This window comes from Pempheris klunzingeri, chromosome 5 (genome assembly GCF_042242105.1).
Source record: "Pempheris klunzingeri isolate RE-2024b chromosome 5, fPemKlu1.hap1, whole genome shotgun sequence".
Lineage (NCBI taxonomy): Eukaryota > Metazoa > Chordata > Actinopteri > Acropomatiformes > Pempheridae > Pempheris > Pempheris klunzingeri.
Genome location: NC_092016.1, coordinates 11,678,406 through 11,699,016, shown reverse-complemented (window position 1 = coordinate 11,699,016; position 20,611 = coordinate 11,678,406). Strand labels below are relative to the sequence as shown.

At 45.1% G+C, this 20,611-nt stretch overlaps 1 protein-coding gene across 1 annotated transcript; it reads left to right on the top strand.

The window, feature by feature from the left end:
- The first annotated feature begins 591 nt into the window (after window positions 1–591).
- tle3a (TLE family member 3, transcriptional corepressor a) lies at window positions 592–19,956 on the top strand. Its single transcript, XM_070830083.1, has 21 exons — window positions 592–1,080; window positions 1,622–1,771; window positions 2,324–2,424; window positions 2,612–2,675; window positions 3,993–4,037; window positions 8,223–8,285; window positions 8,538–8,642; window positions 12,289–12,493; window positions 12,919–12,926; window positions 14,415–14,537; window positions 14,903–14,953; window positions 15,050–15,202; window positions 15,671–15,803; window positions 15,913–16,088; window positions 16,303–16,376; window positions 16,460–16,709; window positions 17,215–17,462; window positions 17,586–17,733; window positions 17,855–18,005; window positions 18,236–18,312; window positions 18,597–19,956. Exons 2-21 carry the CDS (start codon window positions 1,748–1,750, stop codon window positions 18,702–18,704), a joined length of 2,307 nt encoding a protein of 768 aa, XP_070686184.1. The 5' UTR covers window positions 592–1,080; window positions 1,622–1,747; the 3' UTR covers window positions 18,705–19,956.
- The last annotated feature ends 655 nt before the right edge of the window (window positions 19,957–20,611 follow it).

Below are 20,611 nucleotides of genomic sequence, written 5' to 3'. Positions count from 1 at the left end.
GGTAGGAGCGCGGGTGCGTTGTGCAAGAGTCAGGAGATATTTAAAGGGGGGAAAACATACGTCGGAGCGGCCCCGGTGCCTCAATTTGGTGGATATCGTCGATCGATTGGTCATTATTGTGTCCTTCACAGTGTTTGTGTGTTGGAGGGGTGTTTAACCCTCACGTGGCTGATTTTTTTGGCTGCAATTTGATGTATTTCACCTCACATTTTGCAACCATCGTATAAGAAAACAAGCTCCCGTCTCCCCTCTTTTCCTTGTATGGGGATGCAAATTCAAGAATGCTTGTTGCACCTCACACTTCCCTCCCTCCCTCCTTTCCTTCCCCCCGTCCCGCTGGTGGTGGTCTCACCCAAAAATTCATCAACTTTATTTGCGCTGCAAAGAAAAAAAAAAAAAAAAAGCAAACACCCCCGTAATGAAGCGCGGATGTGGGGTTTGCGCTGTCTCTGTCAAACTTGGGTATGATCGTCGGCACATCAATGCCTGCTGTTGTTGTTGCACACGGTGGGACGGACGGATGATGCCTTGTGGATCCGCGGGATGATGTCATGTACGGTTGCACCCCACGTGGGGGCCGTCGCTCTCCGATAGGCAGATGTGGCCGTGGTCCTTCCGAGTAATCCGATTGGACAGATAGGCGCTTTCACGGCAGTTCAGCCCTGCTGCCTGTGTGTGGCAACCGGGGTAAGCTGGACAACTGGGGGAAATGCGAGATTGTGGAGAGTACCATGTTACGCTTTTAAAGAATCTCCAGCCTCTTCGAGTCGGAAGACAGATTTTGGAAGCGTATTTATTTTTTTTTTCTTTTTGGGATTAACCAGCCACAAAAGGCGCACATTCCTCGGAGGTTCGCGGCTGAGAATAAAGTAGTTTAATCGAGCCCGACCGCACCAAATTTTCTCCCAACTGCTCCCCCGGTCTGGCTGGGTGCGCTCCGGAGAGAGGGAGAGGATGCTTGTCGAGATCTGCGTCCACCACGCTCACATTAGGACGGATTAAACGCATGAATTACAGCCTACTCTGTGTTTTTTTTCTCCAGGAGCAAAACTCGGGCGGACGGCTAGGACGCACGCACGGGTATGTATCCACTGGAGCTGCTGATTTCTTTGGTAGTTTTTTTTAATTATTATTATTTTTTGGGCGTGCGCTCCAAAGCGCACCGTTTCCATCGCTTTCCGCGGGGTGAAACAGGAGGTGGAAGCCAGCTGCTGTCGGCTGTGGCCTGCCTGTAGACGTCCTACAGCGGGGGTTTGCTCGTTTGACGAACATCAGTCAAGATCAGAGTCACAAACTAACGAATCCGCTGCAAGCATTTGAATTTTTGCGCTAAAAAAGTAGCACCTTTCTTTGGACTACGCTCTGTTTGCACCGGTGTAAACTGTAAATTGAGATATTTTATTGTAAATCGAGTCTGTCGCTGACCACTGACCGAATAAGGTCATCAAGAAGACAGAAGCGCAGGACTATTGCTGCTTTTTGACACGGTTCTAACTACCTCCAATACCTGGAACTAGTTTGGTGCTCTGATTACTTATTAGCAAACAACGTGCGCTCTACTGTGTTGTTTTTTCCCCTCCGTCTATAGATTAAACCGCGTCATTTTTTTTTTTCAACACAGGGTTTTCGCGACCTCCCCCTACCCCCCACCCCTTGTCTGCTGAGACTGGTGTGGCTGTGAGCACATTTCAACCATTTTGCCCAAGGACCTGTACACTGGAGAGATAAACAAAGGGTACATTTCAAGATGTATCCACAAGGCCGACATCCGGTAAGAAGCGCTCCTCCACACTTACTACAGCTCACGTATTTATCTGACAACACTGATGGTCCTCCTGACTGTGCTGATTCCCTCAGAAATCTGCCCTACAAAGCGTTTTCCACCCTCAATGCAGCTCATCAAATGTCTATATGCTTGTATTACAATGCGTTTATGCTATGCACTTAGTGGTAAATGGATGCAGATGGTTTGCATGCCTGGAGATATTTACTCAGCCATACAATAACATATGACTGCAGACTATGAGGACAGGTGGTGGTTTTAATTCATTTTTCAAAATTAGATTTCATTTTCAGCATGAAAGCCTATTCATGTTGTGTTATTAGCTCCTGGAGGTGTGAAGTACACCCACCTCCTTGGTGTGGTAATGTCTTACTTACTGCTGCAGAGGAGATATTATCTTGAAAGTAGTCTAATGTGAGAACTATTCAGCTCTGCTTCAGCAGCATAGGACACAATGCAGGAAATGATGAGCAAAACTTTCTTCTGTGACTGGACTGATGTGATTTTTTTCTTTTCTTTTTTTAACAACCTTTCTTCCAGGCTCCACATCAGCCCGGCCAGCCTGGCTTCAAATTCACCGTAGCAGAGTCTTGTGACAGGATTAAAGATGAATTTCAGTTTCTGCAAGCCCAGTATCACAGGTAATGATTACAATGTGTGTCACCAGTGTCAACATTTACTCTGTATTGAATAGCAAAGGTTAAGACTAATATTTGGTTGTTGACTTCTGCAAGAATGAAAAAAGACACTGCTGTCAAGTGGTTAAGTGTGAGTGAGTTATTGAAGTGATAGAGAGGTCCGAAATTGACACCTTGTCTTCTATTTTAGTCTTAAGGTGGAGTATGACAAACTGGCCAATGAGAAGACGGAGATGCAGCGCCACTATGTCATGGTAAGATTATGTTACAATAGAGAGCAATTATGGTTCCAAATTGCAAGGCTTGTCGAAGATCTAGCTGGGGTGGAGTGAGACAGGCTATTGTGATCACCTGCGTGGTGGTTAGGGCGGGTTGAGTGTCAGGTACAGGCCTGTGAAAGCCCCCAGGGGGGTTTGATGTAGCTGGTTGTTACAGAGGAGCCCTTCCTGACAGGCAGGCGGCAGTGGGCTGAGGCTCCATTATAGCGCGCCCTGGATCTCCAAGGGTCGACTGCAGCATTGCCCTCTGTGTGTGCTGATCTGATTATTCTCCAAGGAGACTCCACGCTCAGACATATGCATGGCCATAAATTAGGTGTGAGCTGATGGTGGAGGGCCAGAGCGGTGTGTGGGAAAATGCACCACGGCAAACAAAATGGAGGACGAGGACCATGGTGCATTTTAATATAAGTCGGCCTTAGTTTCTGTGTAGACCTAAATTATTAGCTTTTATTTCAGCAACCCTCTAGAAAAACATAGGTGTGCTTATGACGCAGGAATTCAGTTCAGACATGACGCAATCAGGCGGTTCTTCTGCGGCAGTGTACTCTGTTGTCCCAGTAAACACACCAGGGATGACTTAAACCAATACATGCAGGCTTAAGTTAAACATTCTTTTCACAGGAAAACAACATGTCAGCCTGACAGGGAGGAGGTTAGGTAAACATGTAGGGAAGTATCCCACAGCCAGCACTGGGTGTCAGGTTACGCTACGGCTGTGGGGCTCTGATCTCAGACAGAATGGCTCTCTTGTTTGAGAGTAATTTTCGAAGAAGCTAATGGACTGAATAATGCATTGGCCTCATCAAATAGACGCTGACTGGAAAGCCATTTCTGCCCCGGCTGCCACTTGTGGGCTCCACGGATTACATTTCAGCCAGACAGACTGACCTGGCTTGGAATATCAAGAGTGTTGAGCAATTGCGTTACGCTAAGTAAATAGACATCCTGGAGATCTGAGGGCTTAAGATGGTGATCAATAAATCTGATCCTTTCTTCTCAGTGCCCACACTATAAACAACAAAATGTCCATTTATTGACTATTGGCTGTCAGCTGCTCAAAGAACTCTATTTTTGTCTGATCTTAGTTTACCACATTAGGTCTTAGGCATAATGTTCAAAAACATTATATGATGTAATTAGTATAGTGATCAATTCAAGTATTGATTTGTGGCTATGAACAGTGTGTCTGTTACAGTGAAATCATGGTTGTAAGCAGACTTGTAAAGTAATTGTGTATATAGTAATATAGTAAATGTTGGCATAACTTTCTTTTTTTCCCTTTCATTTCAGTATTATGAGATGTCCTATGGGCTGAACATAGAGATGCACAAACAGGTAGGTACCATCATGTTCCTCATATTTTCCAGCCCAGTGGTTTTCCACCGTGTCAGGGGATGTGAGACCCAGGGGGAGCCACTCGTAGGCTGTGAACTGAGCTGAGCATCAGTTAATAGGCTGTAAACAGGCGGATCTACTGCACACAAACAAGGCAACATCACTGGCAACTTGCACCGCCACTTGTACAATTCATGTGACCGTTTTTTGAAAGTTGTAAGTGGTGATAAAGCCTGGATTTGTCTCTTTGCCTTCTGATAAGATTAAAGGTAGACTTTGGCAGGCTCGGCCTTTAACTTAATGATTAAAGGGAGAGGACTGCTGATGGGTCAGTATTTCTTTTTAAGATTAACAGTAATTACAAGAGGGGGGCAAAGTCCTCTAGTCACTTATTGTGGCCTTATCTTTATCAAAAGATCCTATCTTGTATTGCTCCACAGATCAATCACACTGATGCTTGAAGAGATAAAGATTGTATGAATGAGTAACCCTGAGATTCCCATGCATACAGTTCTTAAACCAGTCAGGCTGCCCCCTCTCTTGCGACTGGTTAATTACCGAGTTGGAGGCATGGCGGATTGGCCTGGTAGGGTGATCCATCAGTGTCTGGGCCGTGTGTCACACTGCCACATGTCTGTCAGGGCTCGAGCCGCTCTGATAGCTTCTGTCAGGCACTTATCGCCAACCAGAGGAAAGAGGAGGGGGGTGGGAGCCGGAGACACGTTGGAGAATAGAGCCGGGGGAGGGGCAACAGCCCAGCTCTGTGTAAACAGGTTAATCGACTGATCCATTTTAGCGCCTGACTTTTATCAGGAACCTCAACAGAGCTGATGGAAGCGCTTGAATAATTCATCAGTGGGGCCCTAACCTGCTGAACGCTGTGTTTGTGAGCAAACAGTGTGGGCCCCCGTCCATGCAGCTCCCCTAGCTTACAGCCCAGGCAGGGGAGGAGGTGAAGATGGGGAGTGGTTAACAGGCAGGGTTGGGATGGATTATTGGATGCACATAGGCATATTATTTTCCTGCCAGGAGATTTATTCCATAGTGAGGAAATCCATTCCTCTAACTGTGCCTTTTTCATTATGGTGCAGGGACATAATTCAGATTTCAGAATGCACACACCGGCACGGCACAGATGGACTGATGTGGCACTGTTATCTGATCCCTCTCTATCAGCCGTGACAGTACGTAGATACAAACGGCTAATTTCTACCGCGTGATGTCAGCCAGTAATTACTATCATCTGGTGCTTGTTTTCCAAGAGCTGCACGGGGTTCGGGGCTTGGGTGTTAGTGAGACTCAATCAGATTTGGCTGTTACCTGTCGTCGTAACACAGACATGAGACCCATGGCCGCGGGAATCATTTGCTAAGTAGCAAACTATCTGCCATACACTGGGCCAAAACAAACTTGGTCAGCCAGCAGACTGTCTGCAGCATTCATACAGAAGAAGCGTGCAGTGAAAAGTGGTTGGAGAAACTGTGGCTCAGTGCTCAAACAGCCTCAATCTGTCATGTTGGACAGGACTGGAGTGTAATAATTACAGGGTGTGAACTGTTGGATGTCAGGTCCATTTATAAAAATAGAAAGTTATTGTGTTTTAAAATATGGCATAATGAAGGATATGGTTTTATGCTCAACTTGTTAGAATAAGTTTATTGTTTTAAGATCACACTCATTCTTTACCCAAGAAAATCACCTGACTGACTACAGTGGCCAAAATGGTTAATTATAGTAAAGACTCGTGCATCCATTCAGGCAGGCTTTCGGCCTTACCCAGATCAATACAGATAACTTCAAATGCCAATTAGAAATGTACTCTGGACTCGCTCCACATTAATGATCTAGGGCTTTGTGCAGCATCTCAGTTTAGTGGAAATAGCCATCATTTTCTGGTGTAGATGAGCTGCTAGTGAAACGCTAGTCTAATTTTCTTCCAAGTAGAAAAATCAGGAAATGTGCGATGCTGTAATCTTGGACACACTGGAAGCCCTCTAAATCTGACTAGTCAAGTATTGTTTATATATGGATCATGTGACCAGAGCCACCAGTGATTTTCCCTCTGTATTTAATACTCATCAGTGTCTCGACTCCATTTTCCCACTGCTGATAGCAACAGGCGAATACCTTTCGGCACACCATTGACAAGCCAGCCTGAGAGTGCTCTTAAAGTGGTGCTACACAGGTCCGAGTACCTGTAATTGTGTAGCAGCAGCGCAAAGCTGGCCTCTCAAGGGCCAAGCTGTCATCTACTTAAAGTGACAACAGCCCCATTTTTATCTGCCAGCAGAACAAAAAAAAAATCCTCCCAGCACTGCACTGTATCTATTTTGACAGCAGTGATGAGCTGAGTTGTTGTATTTTTTCCATGTATTTGCATGTTGTGTTGTGCGAGTGTGTGGAGGCTGCCAGTTGTTTAGGGCACAGTGGATCAGCCACCTCCTGACCTCTCCCAGCCAGCTGTCACCATGACACTAAGCTACAGAGGAATGGACTGTGCGCTCAAGGCCTTTTCACAAATCCTGTCAAATGTTCGACTGCTATTGACATGGCTTATCTCAACAAACATGGATTATACAGGCTCTGTAGCTTTTCAACCATTTCTGAGGGTGTTCTTGAGCTCTTGCTAGAGCACTTACTACATTGTATTAATACTAATGCTCATAAAACCTTTATTTAACCCTTTCATTGCTTTATTGGTTGTAGGTCACATTTATTGCATGTCACTGGAGACTGGAGTGCCGTGTCTTTCTTGTCAGCAGACAGTAATCAAGTCATAATCAGTGTTATCTTATGGACTATTGTACTTTGTGTAACACATGCTACCATATATTTGTTTCACATTATTGCCTCTGATCCCAGGCTTTACTTTGCTTCATCCGATATTTCATCTTCAGCTTGTTATTTGTCCTGCTGGCTTGCTCGGCTAAGTGGCTATCCATGTTGCAGCTTGGGTCAGCAGGTCTCGTTCTGTTGGACATTACTCTCCAATCTCTCTGGCTCTGCTCAGAGGTAATATGTCTGGCTGCCAAAACTGCCTGGCATTTCTGCCATGTGTAATAAATAAGCTGGCGGTCTGCAAAGTACATTGTGTGTGCTGCTCCAAATGAAAAATCGGAGAAAATCCCTGTGATGTGTTTGTGTTCCGCAGTGGCCTTGGGTTGAACTGCAGCTCATAAATTCCATAGATGATGTAGCTTTGGCAATGTTATTTTTCTGCTCCCAGCGCAGAGCTTGAACCTGAGAGTCTCATCTCCCATCCCTGGAAGAAGAAGGAGGCAGAACAAGCTGGCTGTGCATTGTTTTTACAGGGGAGGGGGTGTATCCCATCTCCCATTGCTCTTTTTATCCGCCATTCATTTGCTGCGTTCATGTGATCGACAGGCTGAAAATTCAATTTAATGACCTGCCTCCAAGCACGTAATATGATTTTAAAGCCTGTTACGGTCAAGCAGAGGTGCCATTTGCATAATGATCCCAGCAAGATAGGGCTGCAGCTGTTGCCATGGCAGTTGGTAGACAAGCAGAAGAATGGAGGCAGGGCGCTGTGGATGGATGGGAGGTTGGGAGGGTGGTGGGCTGGGCAGCTGATTGCAGTGAGAAATGGCCCCAGCTTCTATCTTGGAAAAGCAGGGCTCTCACACACTGTACTCTTTATGTTTACAGGCTGGTAGCTGTCTTCTAATGGTATTGATCATGAGGTGTGTTACCCTCGAGGCCATTATGGTTTGTAAACTTTGCTCAAACTGCAGTTATAGCCCTTAATGTAAATTGCCTGCACTGTCACATGTAAGTAAACAGTGCAGTCTGGTTAGTGGCCCCAGGACTTCCTGGGGTGTGGTTGTGTGGTGTAACTCTGAGGTTAACTGCAGGACACCGCAGTTGCAGATGAGGGGAAGGAGGGCAGGGTGAGAAGAGGATCCTCTCAACACAGCAGCACTCTGCCTGCTCATATCCGTTTAGCATGGAGTGCACTCTCAGCACAGCTGTGCTCCATCCCCCTGGGCTCTCCTAATGTTTTAAATATTTCAAATGTCAATATCACGCTGTTTAGAGGATGTTGAGTCAAGCAGTTCTGATTGCCGCAGTAATTGACTTAATCGGTGTAAACATTAAAGGCGGGGTTATATGAAGTCACTGTTTCATACTTTACCATCTCATTTTGCTCCCCTTTTGTTTTTCCAGACGGAGATTGCCAAACGGCTCAACGCAATCCTAGCTCAAATTATGCCTTTCCTGTCACAAGAGGTGAGTTTTGAATGTGGCTCTCAAACAGTGTCATAATTTAGAATGCTGGCAACAATAAGTGACTTTATTTTAGTGCTAAAGATACTACTTCAAAACATTTTCAGGTTAAGCAATTGTGTGCGGCATCTGCCCTCACTTTTAAAATTGCAGCAGCACTATGAAAATTAAGTGTGAAATTCACAGATAAGTAAATGTGGACGTGTGATGGATGTTGGCGTGCCCCAATCATCTTTTGTGAATGTCTTCCCACAGCACCAACAGCAGGTTGCTCAGGCAGTGGAGCGGGCTAAGCAGGTGACTATGACTGAGCTGAATGCTATCATCGGGGTACGTGGACTTCCCAATCTGCCTCTCACCGTGTGTATACCCCCTTTTATTCTTTTATTTGAACTTGACTAGGGACAAACCTGCACGTGAGATGATCACTGACTATATATATAGACTTTTTCCATGTTTTCTTCATGCACCAAGTTGGCTAAACTGTTAAGTAAATAGAATGTAATACATCAATCACAGTGCAGATTTGTCTCCTCAATCATGTGTTAATATTAATATATACATGTGTGTATGATTGTGTTCATTTATTTTAAGTTAGCTTTATATTCTTCACCAATGTATTTAAACTAGATACACAACAAGTGTAGCTCTCAAGAGATGTTCTGTTGCTCCAGCTTTGGTCTCTGTGGCATCTTCACTGCCTTGTTGTGTGTTTATAAATGCGAACCTGAGAGCTCTTGAGATCCCCTTTGCAGTCTGTATTGCTTTAATTGGCTAAGGTTTTAACGAGGAGCCTCATCCCTCACTGCTGACCTGGATAGCTGTGGGAATTAAAAGGCTGAGGGTGAGCTGAGCACAGCAAGCACTGCAAGCTAGCTGAGACAGTAGAGACAGCAGTTAGCCTTCACAGTTCTGCAGCGCAGCTCTCTTTGCTCACCACAGCACTGAGCAGTAATGTGTGGTGTTCATCACTGCTTTAAAACACCATCTGCTCCTCATTGATCAGCTGCACTCATCCTGCCCTCCTAAAACACAAGTGATTGGTGTCACCCTCGATCCAAAGCTCAGGCTATCAGTGATCTTATTACTACAGCTGAATCTTTCAGAGTCTTTAGCATGCATAAGAGGCTGGCCCAAAAGGCTGACTTGATGACTGGAGGCACATATTGGAATTCAATTAATGCCCCCATGGTGACCTTTTGTTCCAGGATAATTGCTCCCCAGAATTTGTCTGACTAGGTGTCTTAGTAGGTGATGGAGAGCTGTTTGTTTTTTATCTGGTGGACTGAAGCAGATGCTTTAATACACTTTAATCAATTCAATGCAGCTACAAGCAGCAATTGAGAAACAGGTTTGATTTGTGGCTTGTTCCTGTGTATGTGATGTTTTTACATTTGGAGAAGTGTAATATTGGAATTCTGCTCTACTTTTGAATTTGTAGCTGTGATCCTTTCACTGTAGGCCTTTGTTGGTCTCTGGCTATAATTTAAAATGAGTAGCATTAAAAAAATCTACATTATATAAAACACTGGATGAGCCCATTCAAGATTTTAGTGTATGGTCCTATTTGGCACTGGCCTGTTTTATGAAACAGTCAGGCCTCCACCCAAGTCATGCCGGTCGCTCATGTCAGAGGAGGTGGAAATGTAGCTACTGTATGTTTTACGAATACCTTTCCATTAGTTATTCATTGAGGAGAAGCTCTGTAGGCATGCCAAAAATCCTCATGCATATTGTAAAGCAAGGTGGGGTGAAAGAGTGTGCCAAGCAGACAGGCAGCATCCAGGAGCCAGCTGCATGCCTTATTGATGGGGCTGAGGGCAATTAATAGGATGCAACTAGGGCAGTTGCTTGCGTGGAGATGAACCTGACAGGTGGTGCTTCCTGTTTGATTAGAAAACACACAAAATATTGAAGTTGGCCACAGTCGTGGTTCAGATTCACGTTCTCCCAGTGAGTGGCCACCTGGATTAACCCACACAATGGCAAAACGGATGTTAAAGTAAAAGATTTCTTGTGTCTGTAACACTATCAGTATGTAGAAATGGAGAGTGGACATCTAGAGCAGCTGAAGCCCTGACCATTTTCTGTCCTCCTTTTCAGCAGCAGCAAGCTGCCTACCCTGCTCTCATGGTCAGTGGCATCCATAAATATCTGTATGTTTCATGCTGTTATTAATGCACTTGGTGTGTGCACACATCTGGGCTTGAAGGGCTTGTGCATGTTGCATGGCACTTTATCTGCCCAAGTGCTATGCGTTTCTACTATAGTTAGTCCCGTTAGTACACTAGAGACTACTATAGTACATTTGCTCAGTTTTGCCTGTCTGTGTGTGTTTTGGGTTTTTTTTTTTTTTGGTTTTTGTAGCTACACTCAGTCTGAGAAAAAAGGGGCAAAGAGTAGGTCTTTATCTTGGAATATTAAATTAGAGGAAATAGGCCAGACTCCTTTCTTTATTTATTATTGTCTTCATTTATGGGCCTCTAATGAGGGCTCTTGCTGATCAACCATGCATATTACCCATCAGTGCCTCATTAAACACAATGAGCAAGGATGGCTCTCCCCTGCCAATGAACTGGCTCCTTAATTTCCCTTATGGACACAATATTATAACACACTTGCTCGCTCACTTTCTCTAGCTTTCTATCTCTCTGTGTCCGGGGTACATCTTGTAATTGGATTGACATCTGCCCTATGGGGCAAAGGACAAGGTTGCAAGTTTAAAAACCTCACTATTTTTCAATCTGTTCTTCTCCTCCTTCAGGGCAGATACGGTAGAGGGCAATAAGCAATCAAAAAGACCCTCCAGATATGATTTTTTAGGACATGTTTTAGCAGTGTGTGCTATTTATAAGATCCGTGACTGGATATCTCCGGATATCTAAGTAGGAATTTGAAATCAAGTTCCTAATGAGTTAATGTATTTTAACTACAAGTTACATGGTTCCACCACATTATTCAATATGTTGTGGCACCTCCCCAAGCCATCACAAAGTGCCTGATATTCCTGAAATTGCCATAAATGGTCACTGATTGAAGTCTGCCTTGTAAAAGAGAGGCAGCGCATGTTGTAACAGCAGTTGAATTATTCAGCTGGCTCGTAGACGGGTAATAAATTGCTGATGTTTTTATTGGTGTCTCAGCTAAGTATTATTTAACCTTGCTTTAAACTGCTTACTTCCATGCTGAGTGCCTTTTAACTCCCATCCATTTCCCTGTGCCTTTCAAATATTGATGCAGAATATTGGAGGGTTGACTGAGTGCCAGCATGGGACCCCTGGTCCTCGCTCCCGCAGCAGCCTTCCAGACGTACACACACGCACACTCAAACACTCAGAGTGAGAGGGAAGGAGTGCCAGCTTCTGGCACTTAGTGTTCCCTCTGTCTCTTAAAGTTTGGGTGTGCAAATGATTCATGTTCTGTTAATCCAGGAACATGAATATGAGAGGAGTAAATAGACGCTGGTTGTGTTTTTGAAGTGTTTAAAAAGCAGGTAGTTGTTTAGCCCACAGGCTGACAGATTCCTACACAGCTTCACGTTCCTTAAGAGGATTGCTCAACTCACTGATGGCATAGGAGTGTTGTGGTGCTGCATTATGAAATCTGCTAGTTAACCTGAAGTAAAATGTTTTCCTCTATGTTAAATCGTGGTTGAATCAAACTTTGCTTTGCTGTTTGTTGTTAATGTAGAATGAAAAAAAACACTAACGCTATGTGATTGTGTGCTGTGCTGCGCGTCTCATGCATTAGACGTGTTGAGCAGTTGATCGTTAGTCATAACTTCTACTCTCCTCAGCACAGATCAGGGGCTTATGCCACCCTGGCCTGGTCTGGAAATAGCACTGAGGGTGGATTGCTGTCTGATCCTGACCGTAATAGATGTGTGAATGTGCTAATATCATCTGGGATTTAACTGATCAGACTCATGTTTAGTGTGAGCTGTCTCTTTGCTTTTTCCCTCTGACCCACTCTGTGTCTGTCTGTCTGTCTCCCTGTCCATTTGCAGCAGCAGCAGCTCCAGGCACAGCACCTCTCCCATGCTGCTCACGGGCCTCCGGTCCAGCTGCCACCTCACCCCTCAGGCCTGCAGCCGCCTGGCATCCCCCCTGTGACGGGCTCCGGATCAGGCTTGCTGGCATTAGGTGCCCTGGGCAGCCAAGCCCACCTTCCAGTGAAGGACGAGAAGAATCACCATGACCTCGAACACAGAGGTGAGAAGTTAGCTCAGGCACACCAATATCCATTGAAGCATTAGATGCTTAACCAGTTTATTCAGGATAACTGTAAATGTATATTAATTCTAACATTATTGCATAGATGTTAAACAGGGAAAAAACAATTTAGTGCAGAGTGCTTCTCACTCTCTAGGGCAGAATCGTAGGGCCCTTAGGTGAGGAGCACATCCTGTCTGTTCACATTCTGTCGGGGTAATGAGCTGGTACATTCCCAGCCCATGACTGCATAAGCTATTCAACAGCTCCAACACACGGTGATAAGAGGGGCCTTGTGCCCTGCATTTGATTCTCACACGTTTAGCCAGAAGCATCTGTTATGATATGCTAACTGACTTGTTTTTCTCTTTGCTCCACTTGCTTTCATCATCACCTTGCCCGCCATTGTGACGTCTGCGATACAGAGAACACGGTGAGTGTCCAAACTCACAACTATTTTTGTTGCAGGGCTTGTAGGTTTAATTATGTCACATTTTCATATTCACTGAAAATGTCATGTAAAAATTGCTGCTGACAGCACGCTACCGCTGATTTCATGCACTGTTGTAATCTGCTTTCGATAAAATGATTTATTGGAAATGAGGTTTGGAATATAAGTCCTGTGCTTCTAATCCATAAGGGAAATGACTGGTATCATGCTGGAGAGATTAGAAGCCTTGTAATTTCATCACAATTAAAGAAAGACTTGGACTTCCCCTTCTTAAAGGATTTATTTGATCCCCTCTACTGTCTCCCTTGTTTACCAGCTTTCTCTTTCTCTTCCTTGGCATGTGATGAATATTTATGAACACAAATGGAGAATTGTTTTGTTTTCTTTTTCTCCACCCCGTCTGGCTGGACCTGCTAAAGCGTTTTATTTGAATGACTGCGATCTCTGATGGCTTGTGATGGGCCTGTGAGATTGTGTTTCTGCAGGCTGGGCCAGCTGAATGGGTGCAGTCATGTCTGAAGAAATGGAACTCCTGGGGCGATTAGCAGGCCTGTTTTGTTTCTGTGCTCTTGTCCCAGGTCATCTGATAGCAGAGTGGTGACTTTGGTTAATGAGTCACGCTAAGCATCTCTTTAAAGGTCAGCCATTATGCAGACAGTGGCCCTTTGCCCAGACTGCTAGTCCATCGGCCATTGTTCACTTCTCTGAGCTGCCACTGACTTAGTCCATGTTGTTGCTTTGGTCTTCAGAAGAACGGACAGAGGGAATCAGGAAAACTTGGCAGTTGACAGGCAAATGGCAAACTCGTGTGAAAGCCGCTGGACACCTGCCTAGTTCCTCCCATTCTGTTGGTGTTTGGAGTGAGCTGTCCCAGCTTGTGTGGGCAGGCAGGCTCCATGAAGAAGCACCAGTCAGTCCCACGCTGCCGTGCCCACTGGCAGGATACAGATTCTCTTTCTTTATCGGAGCTCAAAGCCTGAGTTGACATGGTGCCCAAGCGCGCTGCGGCAATCAATGCCCACAACATACAGTTTTTCGCTCTCTCTCTCTCGCTCCCTCTCTCTCGCGCTTAGCCTGACTGACTCCAGAGAAAAGGCCCTCTGTTCAGCCACAACACACTGCTCATGTCCCTGTGAGGCTGTTTGTTGTCCAGTTATGAGGAGGAGGGAGCCCAGCTCAGAAAACAAGCCCTCCTCCTTTCAGTTCAGATAACGGCCCATTCTGTTGTTTGGCCAGGGACAGGCTTGTGTGTGAGATTGGGCTTGGCTGGTGTCAGGGTACTGCTTGGAGCTGGCCTACAGCTGCATTTTAAGAGTCCGCAGCATCCATGGTTGTGTGAATGAGGCATTTTTAGTGTTTGGATTGGCACAGTGTGTTCGCTCTGAATTTGTAACTGATGAATGACTCACTGCTGCCTTTTACGATGGAGGACAAAACGGTAATAAAGTATGTTTGGCTTTCTCTTTGCAGAATAACTCTATATCACCATCAGAAAGCTTACGCACAGCCAGTGAGAAGCACCGCAGCTCCTCTGACTACAGTTTGGACTCTAAGAAACGCAAAGTGGAGGAGAAAGACAGTATGAGCAGATATGTAAGTCATTAAAGGAACTGTTCGACATTTTGGGAAATACACGCATACACTTTTTTTTGCCAAGAGTAAGATAAGAAGGTCCATATTCTTTCATGTCTGTCCATCAAGTATGAAAAGCTGCAACCAGATAGGAAGCTGGGGGAAACGCTACCCTGGCTCTGTCCGAAGGTAAAAAGAAAAAACAGCACCTGGACAGCAAGAGTTGCTTGTCCTTGTTTAGGCTCATCGAACTCTTGACAAGAAGGCAAAAAGGTGTATTTCCCAAAATGTCTTCCTTAGGCCTTCCTGTGGTCAGAGATGTATTTTAAAGGTTTCATTGACAAAAACAGTTGTTAGGCTGACTAATTTGCCAATTATCTTTACAGGACAGTGATGGAGAGAAAAGTGATGACCTGGTGGTAGATGTGTCTAATGAGGTGAGCAGTGCAGCATGTAGTAGTAAATGGCATATTGACATGTGCCGAGATGAGGCTATTACATTAACGTCAAAATCTATTGCTGGGCTTCTCCAGGACCCTGCCACTCCACGGGCCAGCCCAGCACACTCACCACCCGAAAATGGCATAGATAAGCCCCGCCCTCCAAAGAAGGACACGCCCAACAGCCCGGCATCAGTAGCATCCTCTGGGAGCACCCCATCCTCTAAGGCCAAGGAGCTCAGTCATGTAAGACACCAAGAGTTACGAACAAACTAGGACAGAAAGGGTTTAAATGAGAATTGCAGTGAGAGCAAAGGGATATGTGCAAATAAATCTAGGACGTTTTCTGCAGTGGATTAGGAATGGCTGTCGGTGCTTTAAGTGCATGACTAAACGTCAGGGATAATATTGTCCCGCATCAGGATCAGTCAGGTCTTCTCTGTTAATAGCTCAATGTATTTAACTATTCCAGGATTTTTTTCCCCCTCTGCCTCACTAAAAGATTAAAGCCAAAGCAGTAAGGGGATAAAAACGGCCCCATCTCCATTGTGGCCATAATAGGTTTTAGAATAAATAGCAGTTTATGGCTCTGCAGGACTATGAGGGTTGTCAGAATTAGATTGGATTAAGTTCAGTTTGCTCTCAAATTGTCAGTCTGCACAGTGCCTGGTTTCCGGGATTGTGAATGTGCTTGCTCTCTCGTTCCCTCGACAGAATGACAAATCCTCTACGCCTGGCCTCAAGTCCAACACCCCCACCCCCCGCAGCGATGCCCCTACCCCTGGCACCAGCTCCACTCCCGGGCTCAGACCCATCCTGGGCAAACCACCAGGCATGGAGGCTCTCGGTTGGTACCGCTGTCTTTCCTCTCTAGCAACTGAGCTAATCTATTTCCATCCTCCCCCAATGTACTGTTATGTTGCATACCAATATCCTTCTGATGTCTTTCTCCACAGCAGCCCCAGCTTTGCGTACCCCTCTGTCCATCGCAGGCTCCTACCCGACCCCCTTTGCCATGATGGGCCACCATGAAATGAATGGAGGCCTGACTAGTCCTGGTGTGTATGCTGGTCTGCACATCTCTCCTCAGATGAGCGCTGCAGCAGCTGCAGCCTATGGACGCTCCCCTATGGTAACTCTTTCTTGCCTTTTTTTGCCTGTATTTGGGGAAACCTAAAAAGCGTTCCACTTAGTTAAAAGAATAACTTGGCATTTAGTGCTATGGAGCTGGAGCTATTTACCAAAATGTCAAACTATTCCTCTCAGAATAACACCTTGTGGATTTGACTGTGATCACCGGTCAGAAACAGATCTCTTAGTCAAAGGTCTCTATCTTTTTTTTTCAGGGCTTTGATCCTCACACCCACATGAGAGCTCCAGGCCTTCCAGCCAGCCTCACATCCATTTCTGGTGGCAAACCGTAAGTGTCTTACAAAATGTTTTTTAGTCATACATTTTTCTAAATGTTATGAAACAGTAACTCGAGTCTGTCTTTTCCATCAGGGCTTATTCTTTTCACGTCAGTGCAGATGGTCAGATGCAGCCCGTGCCCTTCCCGCCCGACGCCCTGATAGGCCCCGGTATTCCCCGCCACGCCCGTCAGATCAACACACTGAGCCACGGTGAGGTGGTGTGCGCTGTTACCATTAGCAACCCCACACGTCATGTCTACACTGGTGGCAAAGGCTGTGTCAAAATCTGGGACATCAGCCAACCTGGCAGCAAGAGCCCTGTGTCCCAACTGGACTGTCTGGTGAGGACAACTGCTGATTCACTTTTTACTCATCAACAACTTCTTTACACCTAATTCTTTTTGTTAAGCTGTTTTGAAAGGTAATGAACTGTTTATACAAAACCTCATTCCATCAACACTGGGATAATTCTTTGTTATACATGAAGACCACAACAGGCACACATCCCACCGACAGTTTTACAGCAAATGCACTGGTACACAAATGCAGCTGAAGCTTTTACTCAGTGTTTTTGTAAAATAAAGGATAGTACTTTTGGCAATAACCAAGGAAGAAAATATAAACATCACGTGACATTCATATTTATTATAGTTGGCTTGAAATGTGAACACTGAATAAATGTGCAACAAGCTAAAAACATGTCCACTCTGTTCAAAATGTAACAGCCTAGGTTTGAGAAAACTCTTAGATTGGTTTATTATGACAGAAGACCGACTTGTTCCTAAATCTCTTTGTAGCTCCACTGCCCTGAACATGTATTGATTTGCTTTGTCCTCTGTGCAACAGAACAGGGATAACTACATCCGCTCCTGTAAGCTGCTGCCTGATGGCCGCACATTGATTGTTGGAGGTGAGGCCAGCACATTGACCATCTGGGATCTGGCCTCTCAGACACCGCGGATCAAGGCTGAACTCACCTCCTCAGCCCCGGCGTGCTATGCCTTGGCCATCAGCCCCGATGCCAAAGTCTGCTTCTCCTGCTGCAGTGATGGAAACATTGCCGTTTGGGACCTGCACAACCAGACTCTCGTTAGGTTGGAAGGAAACACTTATTCACACTGTGTGGGCTTTGGCCACACAGCAGGATTGCTGTTGTGTGAGTAATTTCAAAAGGGAAAGTCAATAAATGTTTGTATGCCTTCTGACTTTGATTGTAGGCAGTTCCAGGGTCACACAGATGGTGCTAGCTGTATTGACATATCCCATGATGGCACTAAGCTGTGGACAGGCGGTCTTGACAACACTGTTCGCTCCTGGGATCTGAGGGAGGGTCGACAGCTCCAGCAGCACGACTTCACTTCACAGGTACAGCCCTGTAGCTTAGAAGACATGGATAAAATACGCACACATCCACAGACGTACTATGGAAGACTGGTTACTTTTAGCCCCAGAACTATCAGTAATTACTGTTCTGTCCTGTTTCCAGATCTTCTCCTTGGGCTACTGTCCAACTGGAGAGTGGCTCGCTGTGGGCATGGAAAGCAGCAATGTGGAGGTGCTCCACCACTCAAAGCCTGACAAGTATCAGCTCCACCTGCACGAGAGCTGTGTCCTCTCCCTCAAGTTCGCCTACTGTGGTATGTACTCAGACCCGTAAAATGAGGGGGAGATAATGTTGACTGTTCTTTACTGCAAAGGCACCGTAGCCTGTCCTGTTTTTATTTTGTGCTAACATTACATTGCCCTTTTTATACACTGAGTGCTCACTGTGTTTTCAAGGTTACAGACTTTATAACTCTTCATTTGTGGGTATTTTCCACCATTTTTTAGTCCAAGGAGGCCTGATTGCTGTACCGTTTCTTTGTAGGTAAATGGTTCGTAAGCACTGGGAAGGACAATCTGTTGAATGCTTGGAGGACTCCTTATGGCGCCAGCATATTCCAGGTATGCAGATCAATACACCCTGTCTGCAGCTAGTCCAAAAGCATGCACAGTTGTCTCTGAGAGGAAGGGCACAACGACCGCTGTCTGACAGGACTCTCCTATCAGTGAAAACTGAACCTGAATTATTGACCTGACAGAGAAGTCTTTTTGAGGGGCATCAGGCCAGAACTTGATGTCATTGCAATCTAATCTTGCCCCGTAGTCAGCTAATCTTCTCCACTTAACTTCAAATGGAGTTAAAATGTTAACCACCTCCAAGACTAAAATGTTTTTGTCTTCTTCAGTCCAAGGAATCCTCGTCTGTCCTGAGCTGTGACATCTCGACAGACGACAAGTACATCGTGACTGGCTCTGGTGACAAGAAGGCCACTGTATATGAAGTGATCTACTAGAACAGACTGCTTTGGATCGGAGCATGCTCGTGCTCAGGAACTGTAGACTCTTCCTCCATCTACCTTCCCTCACACAGACAGCATGGATGTTGCCTGCAGCCCCGGGGTGGATGGGCAGGAAGTTTGGCAGTGCCAGACTGAAGTGGACGTTGGTGCTGTTGTGGCCCTGGATGCTGTGACCTTCGGCTCTGCCCTTCCTCACTCATACAACTAACACTTGTACAGCAAGTGCAGTTCCCCAAGGCACTAAGAAGAAAATAATATCTTGCTGTTTTTCTGTTTGTTGGATATTTCTTTTTTATTCGTCCTTTTTAATGTGGAGATAAAGCTCCATGACACAACTAGAAGCGGCGCTTCGCTCTGGAGCTTCTCCTTGGATGTCCTGTGAAAAGTGTACATAATGGAGTAATAAAAGGCCTTTTATAGATTTATATTTTGGTGTCCAGTTACGCTTGTGATGGTTCTTTCTTGTTCTCTCCGTGATTTTCTGTCCCCTCTGGGGATGGAAATTAGATTAGGACTTTGTAAGAGGATATTCTATTTCAGTTTTTTCCCTCCTCTGCTTTTTTTCCATGTTCGTTGTCCAGATTGACCTTTTCGGAAATCTAATTTGGATTTTTTTTCTCCCTGACAAAGGCATTTTTTTTTTTTTTCTTCGCTGTTTACTGTAACACAGACGTTTGTCCCATGGATTTTAGCAGTGGAGAATTCTGGAAAGGCCTTTTTTCAGACAGGAAGAAGGAGAAAATCATGGTTACCAGTTACTTCTACCGCTTTGGACCTGGTCACCAGAAATTCAACTTTGAAATGAAGACCCATCACTGAACACTGGCTACTTTTATTGACATTAAAATGGATAACTATCAACTGGAGGACTGGTGGGCTTTATGGAGAAGCAGCTGTGACTTGAGTTGACCCGACTATTGTATGAATCTTCATTTCTCCAGTCACCAAAGTTTGGTCCTCAGTCTAAGAGTTAATTATTGCCTCTCTCATTTGACTCTCCGTGAATGATTTGCAAGACTTGGTAACTCATAAAGTGGGCAGGCAAAGCCATTACCACATTTGACATTTTGGGTATGCTCTGTTTGCTTTCTTCAGTATTTCATAATATCCGACTACAACCTTCTCCATAGGCAGGAATGGTCTGCATAAACACACATTAGACTGTGTAGCATACACGTTTCATCATCCCCAAGGATTGTACAGTTGGCAGTTGTTGATAATTCAATAAACTGTTTTTATATAAAAATCATCCTGACTGAATTTCTATAGTGCTGGTGCCTTGCTGCTGTTGCAGGTTTTAAAGATATAATTTGAAATTTTGGGAAATGCGCTTCTTCATTTTCTTGCAGAGTGTCCGATAAGAAGATTGATACTAATCTTGTATGGTAAATATGAGGCTACAGCCAGCATCCAGTTAGCTTAGCTTAGCTTCGTGGGAAGTTTGAAAACAGCAGAGTTTGTTACTTTGGTTTTTGGATTAAACAATCAAGGTATAATGTGTTAATTAGTGAGCTTTAGAAGTGCTGGTAGGCAGATTCCATTAAGTACGGCAGATTTAGATTTATAGACATAGATTAATATTTGTTTTTGCGCTGCAGTCAGCACTGGGACAGGGAGTGTAAACCAGCTAAAGCTCGGCTGCCGTGTGTTGACTGCATCAGCGTCTGGGGGAAATAACACTGCTTGTATTGACATGCTGAATGTCTCTTGGCTCTACTGTAAACCAGAAACGTGTCCTCAAAGTGCACTGCGCGGTGCTAGTAAGGGCTCTGCCTTGCTGTAGTCTCCATCTATAGCACATACTTGCATCTCCCAGGCTCTCCTTGACAGTAAATGGAGGTACATCAGTAAATGGCTGTAAATGCATCCAGATGGGAGCTGACAACTGTCTCAGGAGAACC

Coding starts and splice junctions, on each gene's coding strand:
- tle3a (XM_070830083.1), top strand. CDS start 1,748: ATGTATCCACAAGGCCGACATCCG. Junction 2,676..3,992: donor TGCAGCGCCACTATGTCATG/GTAAGATTATGT, acceptor CTTTCATTTCAG/TATTATGAGATGTCCTATGG. Junction 16,710..17,214: donor TGTCCCAACTGGACTGTCTG/GTGAGGACAACT, acceptor TCTGTGCAACAG/AACAGGGATAACTACATCCG.